Genomic DNA, 15,779 nt, shown 5'->3' with positions numbered 1-15,779 from the left:
ACACGTTTCTAAATAACCAACAGGTTACTGAAGAAATCAAAAGGGAAATAAAAAACTTGCTAGAAACAAATGACAATGAAACCACGAAAACTCAAAACCTATGGGATGCAGCAAAAGCAGTTCTAAGAGGGAATACAATCCTACCTCAAGAAACAAGAAAAACATCGAATAGACAACCTAACTTTACACCTAAAACAATGGGAAAAAGAACAAAAAAACACCCCAAAATTAGTAGAAGGAAAGAAATCATAAAGATATGAGTAGAAATAAATGAAAAAGAAATGAAAGAAACAATAGTAAAGATTAATAAAACTAAAAACTGGTTCTTTGACAAGATAAACAAAATTGACAAACCTTTAGCCAGACTCATCAAGAAAAAAAGAAGAATCAAATCAACAAAATTAGAAATGAAAAAGGAGAGGTTACAACAGACAATGCAGAAATACAAAGGATTATAAGAGACTATTATGAAGAACTATATGGCAATAAAATAGATACCCTGGAAGAAATGGACAGATTCTTAGAAAAGTTCAATCTTCCAAGACTGAACCAGGAAGAAATAGAAATTATGAACAACCCAATTAAAAGCACTGAAATTGAAGCTGTGATCAAAAATCTCCCAAAAAAACAAAAGCCCAGGACCAGATGGCTTCACAGGAGAATCCCATCAAACATTTAGAGAAGAGCTAATGCCTATCCTTCTAAAACTCTTTCAAAAAACTGCAGAGGAAGGAACACTTCCAAATTCATTCTATGAGGCCACCATCACCCTGATACCAAAACCAGACAAAGACAACACAAAAAAAGAAAACTATAGGCCAATATCACTGATGAACATAGATGCAAAAATACTCAACAAAATTTTTGCAAACAGAATTCAGCAACACATCAAAAAGCTCATACACCATGATCAAGTTGGGTTCATTCCAGGGATGCAAGGATTCTTCAATATACAGAAATCAATCAATGTGATACACCATATTCACAAACTGAAAGATAAAAACCATATGATCATCTCAATAGATGCAGAAAAAGCCTTTGACAAAATCCAGCACCTATTTATGATTAAAACTGTTCAAAAAACGGGCACAGAAGGAACCTACCTCAACACAGTAAAGGCCATATATGATAAGCCTATAGCAAACATTATTCTCAATGGTGAGAAACTGAAAGCATTCCCCCTAAGATCAGGAACACAATAAGGGTGCCTACTTTCACCACTATTATTCAACATAATTCTGGAAGTCCTAGCTATAGCAATCAGAGAAGAAAAAGAAATAAGAGGAATCCAGATCAGAAAAGAAGAAGTAAAGCTCTCACTGTTTGCAGATGACATGATACTGTACATAGAAAACCCTAAAGATAGTATCAGAAAATTACTAGAGCTAATCAGAGAATTAGCAAAGTTGCAGGATACAAAATTAATACACAGAAATCACTTGCATTTCTATGTACTAACAATGAAAAATCAGAAAAAGCAATTAAAGAATCAATCCCATTCACCACTGCAACAAAAAGAATTAAATATCTAGGAATAAATTTACCTAAGGCGATGAAAGAACTGTACACAGAAAATTATAAGACAGTAATGAAAGCAATAAGATGACATAAACCGATGGAGAGACATTTCATGTTCCTGGGCAGGAACAATCAATATTGTGAAAACGACTACACTACCAAATGCCATCTACAGATTTAATGTAATCCCTATCAAATTACCAATGGCATATTTCACAGAACTAGAACAAAAAGTTCACAATTCATATGGAAACACAAAAGACCCCGAACAGCCAAAGCAGTCTTGAGAAAGAAGAATGGAGCTGGAGGAATCAAGCTTCCTGACTTCAGGTTATACTACAAAACTACAGTCATCAAGAAAGTATGGTACTGGCACAAAAACAGAAATGCAGACCAATGAAACGAGACAGAAAGCTCAGAAATAAACCCGTGCACCTATGGGTACCTTATTTTTGACAAAGGAGGCAAGAATATACAATGGGGCAAAGACAGCCTCTTCAATAAATGGTGTTGGGAAAACTGGACAGCTACACGTAAAAGAATGAAATTAGAACACTTCCTAATACCACACACAAAGATAAAGTAAAAATGGATTAAAGACCTACATGTAAGACCAGAAACTATAAAACTCTTAGAGGACAACATAGGCAGAAATAAATCAAAGCAAGATCCTCTATGACTCACCTCCTGGAGTAACGGAAATAAAAACAAAAGTAAACAAGTGAGACCTGATTAAACTTAAAGCTTTTGCACAGCAAAGGAAACTATAAGCAAAGTGAAAAGACAATACTCAGAATGGGAGAAAATAATAGCAAATGAAATAACTGACAAAGGATTAATTTCTAAAATATACAAGCAGCTCATGCAACTCAATACCAGAAAAACAAACAACCCAATCAAAAAGTGGGAAAAAGACCTAAACAGACATTTCTCCAAAGAAGACATACAGATGGCTAACAAACACATGAAAAGATACTGAACATCGCTCACTATTACAGAAATGCAAATCAAATCCACAATGAGAAATCACCTCATACCGGTCAGAATGGCCCTCATCAAAGAGTCTACAAACAATAACGCTGGAAAGGGTGTGGAGAAAAGGGATGCTCTTGCACTGTTGGTGGGAATGTAAACTGATACAGCCACTATGGAAGACGTTATGGAGATTGCTTAAAAAACTAGGAATAAAACCACCATATGACCCAGCAATCCCACTCCTAGGCATATACCCCGAGGAAAACAAAACTGAAAGAGACACATGTATCCCACTGTTCACTGCAGCACTATTTACAATATCTAGAACATGGAAGCAACCTAGATGTCCATCGAAGATGAATGGATAAAGAAGTTGTGGTACATATACACAATGGAATATTACTCAGCCATAAAAAGGAACGCATGTGAGTCAGTTCTGATGAGCTAGATGAACCTAGAACCTGTTAAACAGAGTGAAGTGAGTCAGAAAGAGAAAGATAAATACAGTATTCTAACACATATATATGGAATCTAGAAAAATGGTACTGAAGAATTTATTTACAGGGCAACAATAGAGAAGCAGACACAGAATAGACTTATGGACATGGGGAGAGGGGAGGAGAGGGTGAGATGTATGGAAAGAGTAACATGGAAACTTACATTACGATATGTAAAATAGATAGCCAAGAGGAATTTGCTGTATGGCTCAGGAAACTCAAACAGGGGCTTTGTATCAACTAGAAGGGTGGGATGGGGAGGGAGATGGGAGGGAGGTTCAAAAGGGGGGGGATATATGTATACCTATGGCTGATTCATGTTGAGGTTTGACAGAAAACAGCAAAATTCTATAAAGCAATTATCTTTCAATAAAAAATAAATAAAAAAAAAAAAAAGAAAGAAAGCACCTGCTTGAAGCAACGCTCACAGCTTGAGTGAATGCAGTGGCTTCTTTGAAAGTCTGTGCAAACCATTGATTTTATATTCAGTCCAGGAAGTGGTGAAGAGAGAAGTGCTTACCATAAACAGTTACAGGTAGAGAAAAGCTAAGTTTCTTGGCGGCAGATTTAGTCTCAGTAATTCCTTACACAGGCATTGTTAGGTTAAAGGGGGTATTTGTTTTATACTGCAGATATGTGTAGCTCTGGGCTGAGAAGTGATTGTTCTCATACTTTGAAAGTCAAACTCAAAAAAATTTGACCACCAAGAAGTTCTAATTATAAACATTCTAATAATAATTGCTTTGTTAGCATTTTAGGTTTATTTCTGCGCCCTAGAAGTTCATTCCACAGTGTGATATTCTGCTTAAAGGACAAGACTCATGCTGATTGTAACATCTGACTACTGAATATTTGATCATGTTGATTGTGGCTTCAGGTATGAATCCAGAGGTTCCTTCTGAAAGACAGTCCAGGCTGTTGATTGTATTATATTGCTTTTTTTTTCCCCTAGTTTTTTTTTTTTTTTTTTTAATTTTTCTGACTGTACCAGGTCTTAGTTCTGGCATGTGGGATCTAGTTCCCAGACCAGGGATTGAACTCATGCCCCCTGCATTGGGAGTGTGGAGTCTTAGCCACTGGACCATCAGCAGGGAACTCCCGGATCGTATTATGTTTGTCAGGCTTTCCTAATCTCTTTTGGAGTGTGGTGTGCTCAGTTGCTCAGTAGTTTCTGACTCCCTGCCACCAGTGCCATGGACTATAGCCTGCCAGAATCCTCTGGATGTGGGATTTCCCAGGCAAGAATACTGGAGTGGGTTGCCATTTCCCCCTCCAGGGGAACTTTCCTTCCCAGTGATTGAACCTGCGTCTCTTACATCTCCTGCATTGGCAGGCAGGTTTTTTTTACCACTATTTAAAGTGTGGAGGGCTCCCTGTCTATGTCTTTGTCTGACCTTTAGAGGCTCCTCCAAAGAGAGGAAAAGGAATCTGTCTGTCTGGCAAGGCAAGGAAAGAAAGTGCAGTGGGTCCTCAGGGCCTCCTTTCAGGGTTTCTTTTCTTTCCTTGACTCATCCTACCTTCTTGGGCTAGACCTTTCTCTCTTGCTCCCCCTCCTTTCCCTCTGCTTTTTCATCCTGCTGGGGCCGTGGCAGACCCCTTTCTTGGCAGCTGGCTAGATTTGTGGGCCTGGAGGTTGCTCTGCAGGCCACCTCATGTGGGTCCCTAGAAATAAGCTGTGAGGGAGGCAGTAGGCCTAGGTTTTGGCTGCATTCTCTAACAGAGTTTACCAAAAACTCTGCATTTTAAGGTCCACTCACTTCTCACATGATGGCTGGTAAAACTGATCCTTTGCTTACCACTTGGCCAACACCCTGATAAGGAAGAAAGGTGAGTCTGACTCTCATCCCAACTTGATTTACCTGAGAAAGAAACTTGATTTACCTGAGAAAGAAAACAGGCGACTATCCACAGTTCTGGCAATGGACTGCAGCTTCACCACATCCATCGACTGCCCAATGTGCACAGTGCTGGGCATGCTCCCCAGAGTCCCTCTCACAAACTCCGCCACCTCCTGCACAGTGAACATCTGCAGGAGCTCGTCAAAGATAGTCGGGAAGGAGTTGAGGAGTGCAGCCTGCAGAAGCACATGAAGGTCTGGTTAGCTCAGAGTTAGGTTTGCATCCATCTGTGTGCTTAGACAATGACACACAGTGGTGAGAGGCTGAGAGGTAACTGCAGCACCCCTGTCTTGAACAGGCTCCTCCCTGGCCTGTGATTCTATCCATCCCTGTAGTAGTCTTGGGGCTGAAGCAGGAGAACCAAAAAGGAAACCAAAACAAGAGAACTTACTGGGATCCAGGCCACTAGAAGCTTTAGAACTTGCCAAGGCATTTGTTGGCAAGGGAAGGAATTATATAGAGAAATTAACTCCATAGCTTAACATCCATAGCTGTTTTTGCTCATAAAATGGATTTAACTTATTTGTCTGTCTCTATGATCAAGTTCTTGACTTTCCAATTTCAGCCCCAAATTCAAGCCAGGAAACTCTCAAAGAAGGGAGGTCAAACATAACTGAGCACAATCAAGCAGCAGTAGCTGAACTCCATTCACAGTCCTGCAGCCAGCAGTCCAGCTCTGAAAACTGGACCATTTCCCCAGAATAGTGACATTTATTTGAAACCATAAAATCTGAAGACTTTGTAAATTATTTCCTTCACATGCGATGCCTGGCAGTCTCAAGCGTGAATCCAAAACGGAGGGAGAATGTGTGGATGTAGTCAGCCGTGAAATCCTGAAGACTGCTGATGATGCTGGCCTAGAGTTCAGTGACCTCGACTGACTAGACAAGTGGTCTGTGTGTGTATGGAGACTTCTCTCCTAGGATCTCAGCTCTGGAAGACCCAGGAGGTGGCCTCTTGAGAACAATCAGAGCCTCTGGGAGGCAGAGTAGTTTAGAGGAAAGAGAATGGGTTTTGAAATTGGACAGACATGAGTTTAAATCCCAGCATTACCACTTATCTGCCACATAACCCTGGGTGAGTTACTGCCTAGTCCTTTTTCTCATCTATAAAATGGAGATGAGGCTATCACTTATCTCCTCTATTGGTATGAAGAAGAAGTTTAGGTGCACCAGGTTAATTTCCAGTAGACTGCCTGGCACACATACCAGGCCTTCAATAAATGCTGGCTCTTGTTCAATCTCTCTCATCTAAATGGAAATAGCATGGGAGCCTCTTCACGCTGCTCAGTCCTCTTAGATTATTAACCCAAGATTTACAAAGGGAAATGGAGTGTCGCCTTGAGACGAGGTGAGAGTGCACTCTTTCTAAGTGGCAGGGTAGGGGAGGAGAGCTGTTTTTCCTGATTGCTTCATCAGGCAGTAAGACACTGTCCTTGACTGAGTGAAAATTTATATGGGGCAACAGGTCTGTCACACTGCACTCTATGTTCAGGCCAGGACCATGACTGAACTGTGAATTCTATCTGCAGACAGATTTATAACTCCCTGAGATATCAAGGACACCATTTCTCAGTAATGAGAACCAGCACAAAAACTAGATACAAAGACAAAGGGAGGAATCAGGTATTTCTTGTGGCTGCATCACAAAACTTGTAGGACCTTAGTTCCCTGACCAGGGATTGGTAGTGAAACCAGGGGCCATGTTAATGAAAGTGCCAAGCCCTAACCATTGGACTGCTAGGGAATTCCCGGAAAAGCAGGTAATATTTCACAATCAACAACCAACAGTAACTGATTTGCCCTCTTAAATGGTGAAATTTTCTAATCTCATGGCACCAGGACAGAAGGACACTTGCACCATAACATCTCCTAGTGGTCAGAATCAAAGACATAAAGTCTGACTGAATTGTATACGTGCTGAGGGTTGTGAAACTCATGAAACATGAGCCTGGTACCAAAGGAGCAGGTCTGATTCTGACTCAGGTCTAAGCTGAGGATAGATCTAAGCTATTTATCCGGAAATGGGAGGAACATGGTATTGAGAAGAGGGCATTGCTGAGTTCTCAGAAAGCAAATCTGCCTTGCTCTGCTAGCTACCTCTGAGGTCCCCAGATCTCCACAGGCTCAGAGATGAGTAGGTGTCCTGGGTCTTGGCTGGCAGGAACTGATAGGCTGGGGGAGAGAGATGACTGGCCTGGGGTATTCAGGAGGGGAGACCATGGAAGGAGGTTTTCTTATAGAGATACCTGGTGACTTTGATGTATTCCACTTTTATAGAGGCTATAGCCCAGCTGTTCTTTTGTTCTCTGGGCCAAGGGGCCTATGGGCAACTGGAATCTAGAGGCAACATAGGAGCAAGTGGGAAACAAACAAAAAAAAATTGGGACTATTCTAATCTTAAAGGAGATATTTGAACATATATCTGTGCTGACAGACCTAGCAGTGACTGAATGAATGGACGTGACAGAGGCTGTCTAGTCTCTGTTCATAAGTTTTGATGTAATAATTGCCTTCAAGAAATCAAAGAAGTATAATTCATTAGATACAATCTTGACATTTATCTGGAAGAAAAAAAATAACCTCTTTGTGACTGGGGTAAAGAACAATATCCTTGATCCCTTCTAGGGTATGGTTGCATGGGAAAGGTAACTGATTAACTGACCAGACATATTTAATATAAGGAAGTAAACTTCCTTTCCATGCTACTATTTCTAATAGAATCTAATCCTAATTCTTAGCCAAAGTTTTCTAGTTATTTCTGCTGTTTTTCAACCAATTTCACTTTTAACTTCTAGAATGGATCAATGCTAACCTGAAGTTGTTAAAATTAATACAATGACTAGGAAATAAAATTCTCTTTGCATTCTGAATATCCTTTATAAATAAGATGTTCATGTACAACTAATAGTATGGCAGCTAAATAAATCTGGCCAAAAGAGGGCAAAGTTAAGCTTCTTCTCCAACATAAAGACACGTGGCTGTTTTATATTTGGAAGCTGGGACACAGTTGGCTTTGAAGTAAAAATAGCATTTTATTCTAGCAGGTATTTCCTTATACCTCAACCCTTACTTGAAACATAGAAACCTGGCAGGGCTTTGACTTTGGAAGCCAGAGGACAAAGAAACCACCTGCTAAGACAGACAAGAATCCAGCAGCAAAACTTTCCTGCAGCTCACAGACCTGAGTGAAAAGGAGTGTTTCTGAATTTCTGCTGTCCAGACTGAGCACAAACCGGATGGACTGGAAAAGCTCTTGGATGCTGGACCGGAACTGTTCCTCTTCCATCCCACAGGTGGCACGTGAGTACAAGATCCTTGACTGCACGATAAACTTGAAAAGGTACTCCAACGCCTGGCAGTGTGGGAGAAAGAAGGATAGACAGGTGTTAAAGATGGGCTTCCCAGGTGGCGCTAGTGGTAAAGAACCTGCCTGCCAATGCAGGAGACATAAGAGATGTGGGTTCAATCCCTGCGTCGGGAAGATTCCCCTTGAGGAGTGCATGGCAACCCACTCTAATATTCTTGCCTGGAGAATCCCATAGACAGAGGAGCCTGGCAGGCTATAGTCTATAGGGTTGCAAAGAGTTGGACATGACTGAAACAACTTAGCACATAAAGATGGTCAGGAACTAATATACGAAGGAGTGAAGGGTAGAGTACCAGCAAATTATACACTAAAATTGAGAGATGGACATTTCCAACTTTGGAGATAAGCACTTTAAAATTTTTAAAAATTTTTATTCGCATGTGGTTGATTTACAATGTTGTGTTGTACTAGTTTTTGGTATATAGCAAAGTGACTCAGTTTATATATATATTGGAGTGGCCATCATGGTCAACAAAAGAGTCCAAAATGCAGTACTTGGATGCAATCTCAAAAACGACAGAATGATCTCTGTTCGTTTCCAAGGCAAACCATTCAGTAGCACAGTAATCCAAGTCTATGCTCCAACCAGTAACGCTGAAGAAGCTGAAGCTGAATGGTTCTATGAAGACCTACAAGACCTTTTAGAACTAACACCCAAAAAAGATGTCCTTTTCATTATAGGGGACTGGAATGCAAAAGTAGGAAGTCAAGAAACACCTGGACTAACAGGCAAATTTGGCCTTGGAATACGGAATGAAGCAGGGCAAAGACTAATAGAGTTTTGCCAAGAAAATGCACTGGTCATAGCAAACACTATCTTCCAACAACACAAGAGAAGACTCTATACATGGACATCACCAGATGGTCAACACCGAAATCAGACTGATTATATTCTTTGCAGCCAAAGATGGAGAAGCTCTATACAGTCAGCAAAAACAAGACCAGGAGCTGACTGTGGCTCAGACCATGAACTCCTTATTGCCAAATTCAGACTTAAATTGAAGAAAGTAGGGAAAACCACTAGACCATTCCGGTATGACCTAAATCAAATCCCTTATGATTATACAGTGGAAGTGAGAAATAGATTTAAGGGACTAGATCTGATAGATAGAGTGCCTGATGAACTATGGAATGAGGTTCGTGACATTGTACAAGAGACAGGGATCAAGACCATCCCCATGGAAAAGAAATGCAAAAAAGCAAAATGGCTGTCTGGGGAGGCCTTACAAATAGCTGTGAAAAGAAGAGAAGTGAAAAGCAAAGGAGAAAAGGAAAGATATAAACATCTGAATGCAGAGTTCCAAAGAATAGCAAGAAGAGATAAGAAAGCCTTCCTCAGAGATCAATGCAAAGAAATAGAGGAAAACAACAGAATGGGAAAGACTAGGGATCTCTTCAAGAAAATCAGAGATACCAAAGGAACATTTCATGCAAAGATGAGCTCGATAAAAGGACAGAAATGGTATGGACCTAACAGAAGCAGAAGATATTAAGAAGAGATGGCAAGAATACACAGAAGAACTGTACAAAAAAGATCTTCACGACCCAGATAATCACGATGGTGTGATCACTGACCTAGAGCCAGACATCCTGGAATGTGAAGTCAAGTTGGCCTTAGAAAGCATCACTACGAACAAAGCTAGTGGAGGTGATGGAATTCCAGTTGAGCTATTCCAAATCCTGAAAGATGATGCTGTGAAAGTGCTGCACTCAATAGGCCAGCAAATTTGGAAGACTCAGCAGTGGCCACAGGACTGGAAAAGGTCAGTTTTCATTCCAATCCCAAAGAAAGGCAATGCCAAAGAATGCTCAAACTACCACACAATTGCACTCATCTCACATGCTAGTAAGGTAATGCTCAAAATTCTCCAAGCCAGGCTTCAGCAATATGTGAACCGTGAACTTCCTGATGTTCAAGCTGGTTTTAGAAAAGGCAGAGGAACCAGAGATCAAATTGCCAACATCTGCTGGATCATGGAAAAAGCAAGAGAGTTCCAGAAAAGCATCTATTTCTGTTTTATTGACTATGCCAAAGCCTTTGACTGTGTGGATCACAATAAAGTGTGGAAAATTCTGAAAGAGATGGGAATACCAGACCACCTGATCTGCCTCTTGAGAACTTTGTATGCAGGTCAGGAAGCAACAGTTAGAACTGGACATGGAACAACAGACTGGTTCCAAATAGGAAAAGGAGTTCATTAAGGCTGCATATTGTCACCCTGTTTATTTAACTTATATGCAGAGTACACCATGAGAAACACTGGACTGGAAGAAACACAAGCTGGAATCAAGATTACGGGGAGAAATATGAGTAACCTCAGATATGCAGATGACACCACCCTTATGGCAGAAAGTGAAGAGGAACTAAAAAGCCTCTTGATGAAAGTGAAAGTGGAGAGTGAAAAAGTGGGCTTAAAGTTCAACATTCAGAAAACAAAGATCATGGCATCCGGTTCCATCACTTCATGGGAAATAGATGGGGAAACAGTGGAAACAGTGTCAGACTTTATTTTTCTGGACTCCAAAATCACTACAGATGGTGACTGCAGCCATGAAATTAAAAGACGCTTACTCCTTGGAAGGAAAGTTATGACCAACCTAGATAGCATATTCAAAAGCAGAGACATTACTTTGCCAACAATGGTCCGTCTAGTCAAGGCTATGGTTTTTCCTGTGGTCATGTATGGATGTGAGAGTTGGACTGTGAAGAAGGCTGAGCGCCGAAGAACTGATGCTTTTGAACTGTGGTGTTGGAGAAGACTCTTGAGAGTCCCTTGGACTGCAAGGAGATCCAACCAGTCCATTCTGAAGGAGATCAGCCCTGGGATTTCTTTGGAAGGAATGATGCTAAAGCTGAAACTCCAGTACTTTGGCCACCTCATGCGAAGAGTTGACTCATTGGAAAAGACTCTGATGCTGGGAGGGATTGGGGGCAGGAGGAGAAGGGGACGACAGAGGATGAGATGGCTGGATGGCATCACTGACTCGATGGACGTGAGTCTGAGTGAACTCCAGGAGTTGGTAATGGACAGGGAGGCCTGGCGTGCTGCAATTCATGGGGTCGCAAAGAGTCGGACACGACTGAGTGACTGATCTGATCTGATACTTTTTTTTTTTTAAGATTCTTTTCCCACGTTGGCCATTACAGAGTACTGAGTAGAGTTCCCTGTGCTATACAGCAGGTTATTATTACTTATCTCTTTTATACATAGTAGGGAAGTACTTTAATCTTTTTAAATTAGAAAAATGTTTTTTACTTTAATTTTTAAAACCTTTCCTCAAAAGTCCAAATGGTCCTTGAGCAGTAAGTATCTATGTACTGAGAGAATTGCCAAATTATTTCATGTAGCTATGGAAGTGAATAACCATAGACTATTATGGAAGCAGCTGAATTCAAGAAGATACAGGATCAAAAGAAAATTAAATTTCTCTCATTTTTCTCGGGTCTAGAAACAAAAGGCTACATAGGCAATGATATAAGAACCTCTCTTAAATTTATTCCAAGAAGGAAGAGTACTTTAAGAAGTCTTCTGCATCTTTGAGAAACAGCTGGCACCTGACATGTGCCAGCCATCTCACCAGGGGTCCAGTTTGGAGAAAACTGGCCTCTAGTTGCACAGGAGCTGGCAGACCCAACACACCCATTCACCATCCTCTCCCAGACCAGGACACCTGCCATCAACAGTTTATGAACAATACAGGAGACAGAACTCCCATAACATGTGTTGGGAGCAGAATCTGATTTTGAGGAGCCCCTGGAGATTGGCCCATGCTTATGAGCTGAGTAATTCTCTTTTAAGAGAATTCAAGATTCTATACATTCTAATCAAAGAAAGGCTAAAGATCTCCCAGACACTGGAAAGGCAGAGTCATGAAGCACTGAAGAAAAACTTTTCCAAGGATGAAATATGGAGCTCTGGCCACCTCCTCAAAGAAGCTTTTCCTAAACTCTTGATGTGAAGTAAAACCTCCTCTCCAGCCATTCTATGCCAAAATCCTATTTATTTCTTTAATAGCATAATTAATTTTTTTCTCACTGACTTTGTATGTTTATCTTTGTATGGTTTATCTGTTGGACATGTTTATTGTCTGCCTTTTCCCCACTTGAATGGAGGTGCTATTAAGGCCGAACCTTTCTGTGTGGGTTCCTGATGAATCCCCAGTAGGTAACCCAATGTCTGACACATGGCAGGTATCAAGCAATATTGGCTGAATGAATGACTCTTAGAAGAAAACTAAGATACCATCTCCAAGGCTTTAAGCAATTAATTTCTGAACTCACACAGAACTTTTTGCATTTAACTCCACGTGTACCCCTCAATTATGCAGGGAACCTCACAGATGCTGGGGTTCAGAGAAGAACAGAATCCAGGCCCTACCCTCACATCACACTTGGCACTCTGTTCTACACCTGTGTTTGAGCCTAATTCCCTTTAGGACACAGGGGATGTGTTCTTCCAGGGGAAAGGGCAGTCTTACTCCTCTCTGCATCTCAGCAGCCATGACATGCTGTTTGCTCAGCCAACACGTATTGCATGAAGGTCAGAAGTGAGACTTGAGGCCTCAGGCTTTTATAGAATGTGCTGAGAACAGGCAGGGAAAATACAGATTTATGATTTGATTTCGCCTCTTTAAACTGATGATGCTTAGGAGAACATGTGTTTGAACTGTTACCACACGAATAACACAAGCATAGGCCCACTATAGTACTTAGAGCAGACGGTGAGATATTCAAAGAGGACAGAGAAAAAGCAGAACTACTTTGCTGCCATTCTTCTTTTATTACTAACTAGAAAGGGTGGGAAAGACATGGTTAAAAATAAACTTAAAACAAGTGACTCAAGAACAAGAAAAGATAGGGATGAAAGGAAAGACAGAAAACATGAACTTGCTATAAGTGAGTTCTCAGAGGATATGAGTTTTTTTTTTTAAAAATTGTTAATATGGAGAACTGCTGAGCAAGAGGGGAATCAACATTCTCATAGGTGGTTCTCTACAGCAGAAGCAGCAGTCATGAGAAAACGAGTTACCAGAAAGTGTAGTTAACTCACAGTGCGGACAGTCCCCTGGAAAGGGGAGCTGTCCAGCACTGCAAAGGGCTGCCTGATCATGGCTTTAAGATTATCTTCTTCTCAACATATCCACATACAGTGCATTCACTCAGTTCTTTTTACTTAAAACAGTTATATAAAATACCATGTTCAGTAAACACTGAAGAAGCGGAAAGTATTAGATAATCTTATTTCTAATCAATGTTGGCTTATTTCTAACCAACACTGGCTTAGAAGGAGATACGATACTTCAGCCAGTGGAAGCAAAGACTGACGCTAAGGGTAGAAACGAGGCAGTGGGGATGACTACGAGCCGCAGGTACATCATCCCTCCCTCCTGCTCTCAGATAAAATTATGAGGAATAAAGACCTTTTAGGGCAAAATCAAAGTGAGGAAAGGGCAGTTAGGTGGATCAAGGCAGTCATTCCACGCTGTCTACACTTGTCCTGTACTCTACTCCACGGAGGTTACTTGCAAAGCTCTGCAGGGGTGGGCCCTTCTCAGGACATTACCCGCATGGCTTCCTGAATGTGGTCCTGACGAATCAGTTCTGCTGAGCAGTCCATGTACCACTTCAAACAGCGGATTAGCTCCCTGGGAAAAACAACAGTCCAGAAACCCCACTTTAATCCAAAAGCAATGCAGCCTGAAATACCTGCAGTCCTAAATTAGCCATAGAGGAAATAATATACTGCTGACGAGCTAGAATGGACCGATGGATTCATTACAGCTGTGGAATCTTTAGACCACCTGGGACCAGACAACACTCCTGACCAAGAGATGCCACATTTCAATCAGCAGTTGGAGTCATTCTTTCCCACTTCCCTTGAGACACATTTCTTTTGATTACAATAAAGTTTTCCCAAAGTCATGGGCTGGATGTGTGTTTTCTTTGTTGAAAACTGCTAAGTCTCCAGAATATACAACAATGACTAGTAAATAGCAGGCTCTGAATAAAGGTGTATGGTCCCTTGTGCCCCTCCTTGCTGTCCCAATCATCTTATTTCCTTAGGACCAAGTTATCTGAGTGGCATGGGACTACAGGGTCAGAAAGTCTGCGCATATACATGGCCAAAGAATTCAGAGGTCAAGAGAACAGGCCCTCTGCAGACAGCAGGGTTCACATCTGGGGCATATCAGTCTCGAGCTCTGCATCCTTGAGCAAGTTATGTGAGCTCTCTGTTCTCACTCTCTTCATTTAAAATATAGGCAACAATAGTACCTCTCAAATTATTGTGAATTCTAATGAGATGACACGTGTAAAATATATAGCACAGTGCCTGCTCTCTCCAAAGTGACATCAAAGTATCAGAGTCCAGTGATTCCACAGCTTCACCACCCTTCAGGTTTTAACTCTTCAAAACTTATGTTCATTCCATAGAATAACATGGCAACTTTTAAAATTGCTCTAATGGCTTTAGATAACCTGTGAGTGCTTTCCATGTTTACTCTTTGTATTATCTCTTTTATTGACTGTCTTTTCTTTCCTTTGATATTATTTGTGGATGCTATATTTAGCTATTCACATGCTTCTTACTGAAAAAACAAGACATTTTTAGCAGCTCTTCCATCATTTCTTAGAAGGAAAAGTATGAAAACTATGCAATAAACTATAGTATAGAATGTCAGCAGAAAGCCCACAGGTAACATCATTCTCAATGGCAAAAGCCTGTCTTTCTAGTCAAACACAAGTCCCAATGATGATGCCAAATGCAACTTACTTGTATGCCAGGGCTCCAGCAAAGTGCTTCTGGATGTACGTGTCCATTACAGGTCGGAAGTGGAAATATTTGATGTCTCGGAGCAGGTTGATGATGAATACCTGGGAGAGACAAGGTGTAGCAGAATTCAGCGGAGGCCTCAAACCTACCCCCAGAAGAAAACAACTCTTGATTCTTCAAGGAATGGCAAACTACAAGTGTTTTCTCCAGTGTTTCCAGTGAATGTAAGACTGCCACTCCAGGTATGTATTTCTGTCATGTTTGTACTATTGCTAACAACCCTGGCCTCCCATTCCAAACTTGGGACTCATTTGTCAACACCAGCGACTTTGACCTTCTCTCTTGACAATAATGCTCAGTGGTATAATATGGACCAAGGGAAGACAAAACAATATCTGTGTTGTGGCACAAACATTAAGGTGTCTCAAACACTTGGAAAAGAGAGAAAAAAATATTGTCCTCTGAGCCAAATCATCCTATGAAAGGTTGCACCCTTCAGCAATTAGGGTTGGTTGGCCAGGGAGGCAAGAAGAAAAGTCAGAGAAACAAACTTTGAAAAATATCACTCTAACTCTTGCCTCTGTTGCTCATCTATCATACAGATTTTAGAGTACCTGGTTGTCCTTGAATAATAGTCCTCCTGGAGGACTGGACATGTTCAACAAAATGCACTAAATATTCAGATCACTGTCTTTTCTCACTGAGCAACCTTCTGAGACTCTGGTTCCCAGACAACTGTTTACAGGGAG

General features: G+C 41.0%; 1 protein-coding gene across 11 annotated transcripts in view; it reads right to left on the bottom strand.

The window, feature by feature from the left end:
• DOCK3 (dedicator of cytokinesis 3) overlaps positions 1–15,779 on the bottom strand; it is a 304,174-nt gene that overhangs the window by 61,554 nt on the left and 226,841 nt on the right. For all 11 annotated transcript variants that reach the window (XR_003507883.1, XM_027523616.1, XM_027523617.1 and 8 more), the window contains 4 exons: positions 15,031–15,131; positions 13,822–13,903; positions 8,072–8,242; positions 4,872–5,064 (listed from right to left, as the gene is read on the bottom strand). Coding sequence is in view for 10 of the 11 variants with exons in the window: in XM_027523616.1 (XP_027379417.1) it covers positions 4,872–5,064; positions 8,072–8,242; positions 13,822–13,903; positions 15,031–15,131 (547 nt within the window). In the remaining variant the exon portion in view is untranslated. The remainder of the gene's footprint in view (positions 1–4,871; positions 5,065–8,071; positions 8,243–13,821; positions 13,904–15,030; positions 15,132–15,779) is intronic.

Source organism: Bos indicus x Bos taurus, chromosome 22, assembly GCF_003369695.1.
Source record: "Bos indicus x Bos taurus breed Angus x Brahman F1 hybrid chromosome 22, Bos_hybrid_MaternalHap_v2.0, whole genome shotgun sequence".
Classification (NCBI taxonomy): domain Eukaryota; kingdom Metazoa; phylum Chordata; class Mammalia; order Artiodactyla; family Bovidae; genus Bos; species Bos indicus x Bos taurus.
The sequence above is the reverse complement of the archived record's forward strand: the minus strand, read 5'-3'. Positions and strand labels throughout refer to the sequence as shown.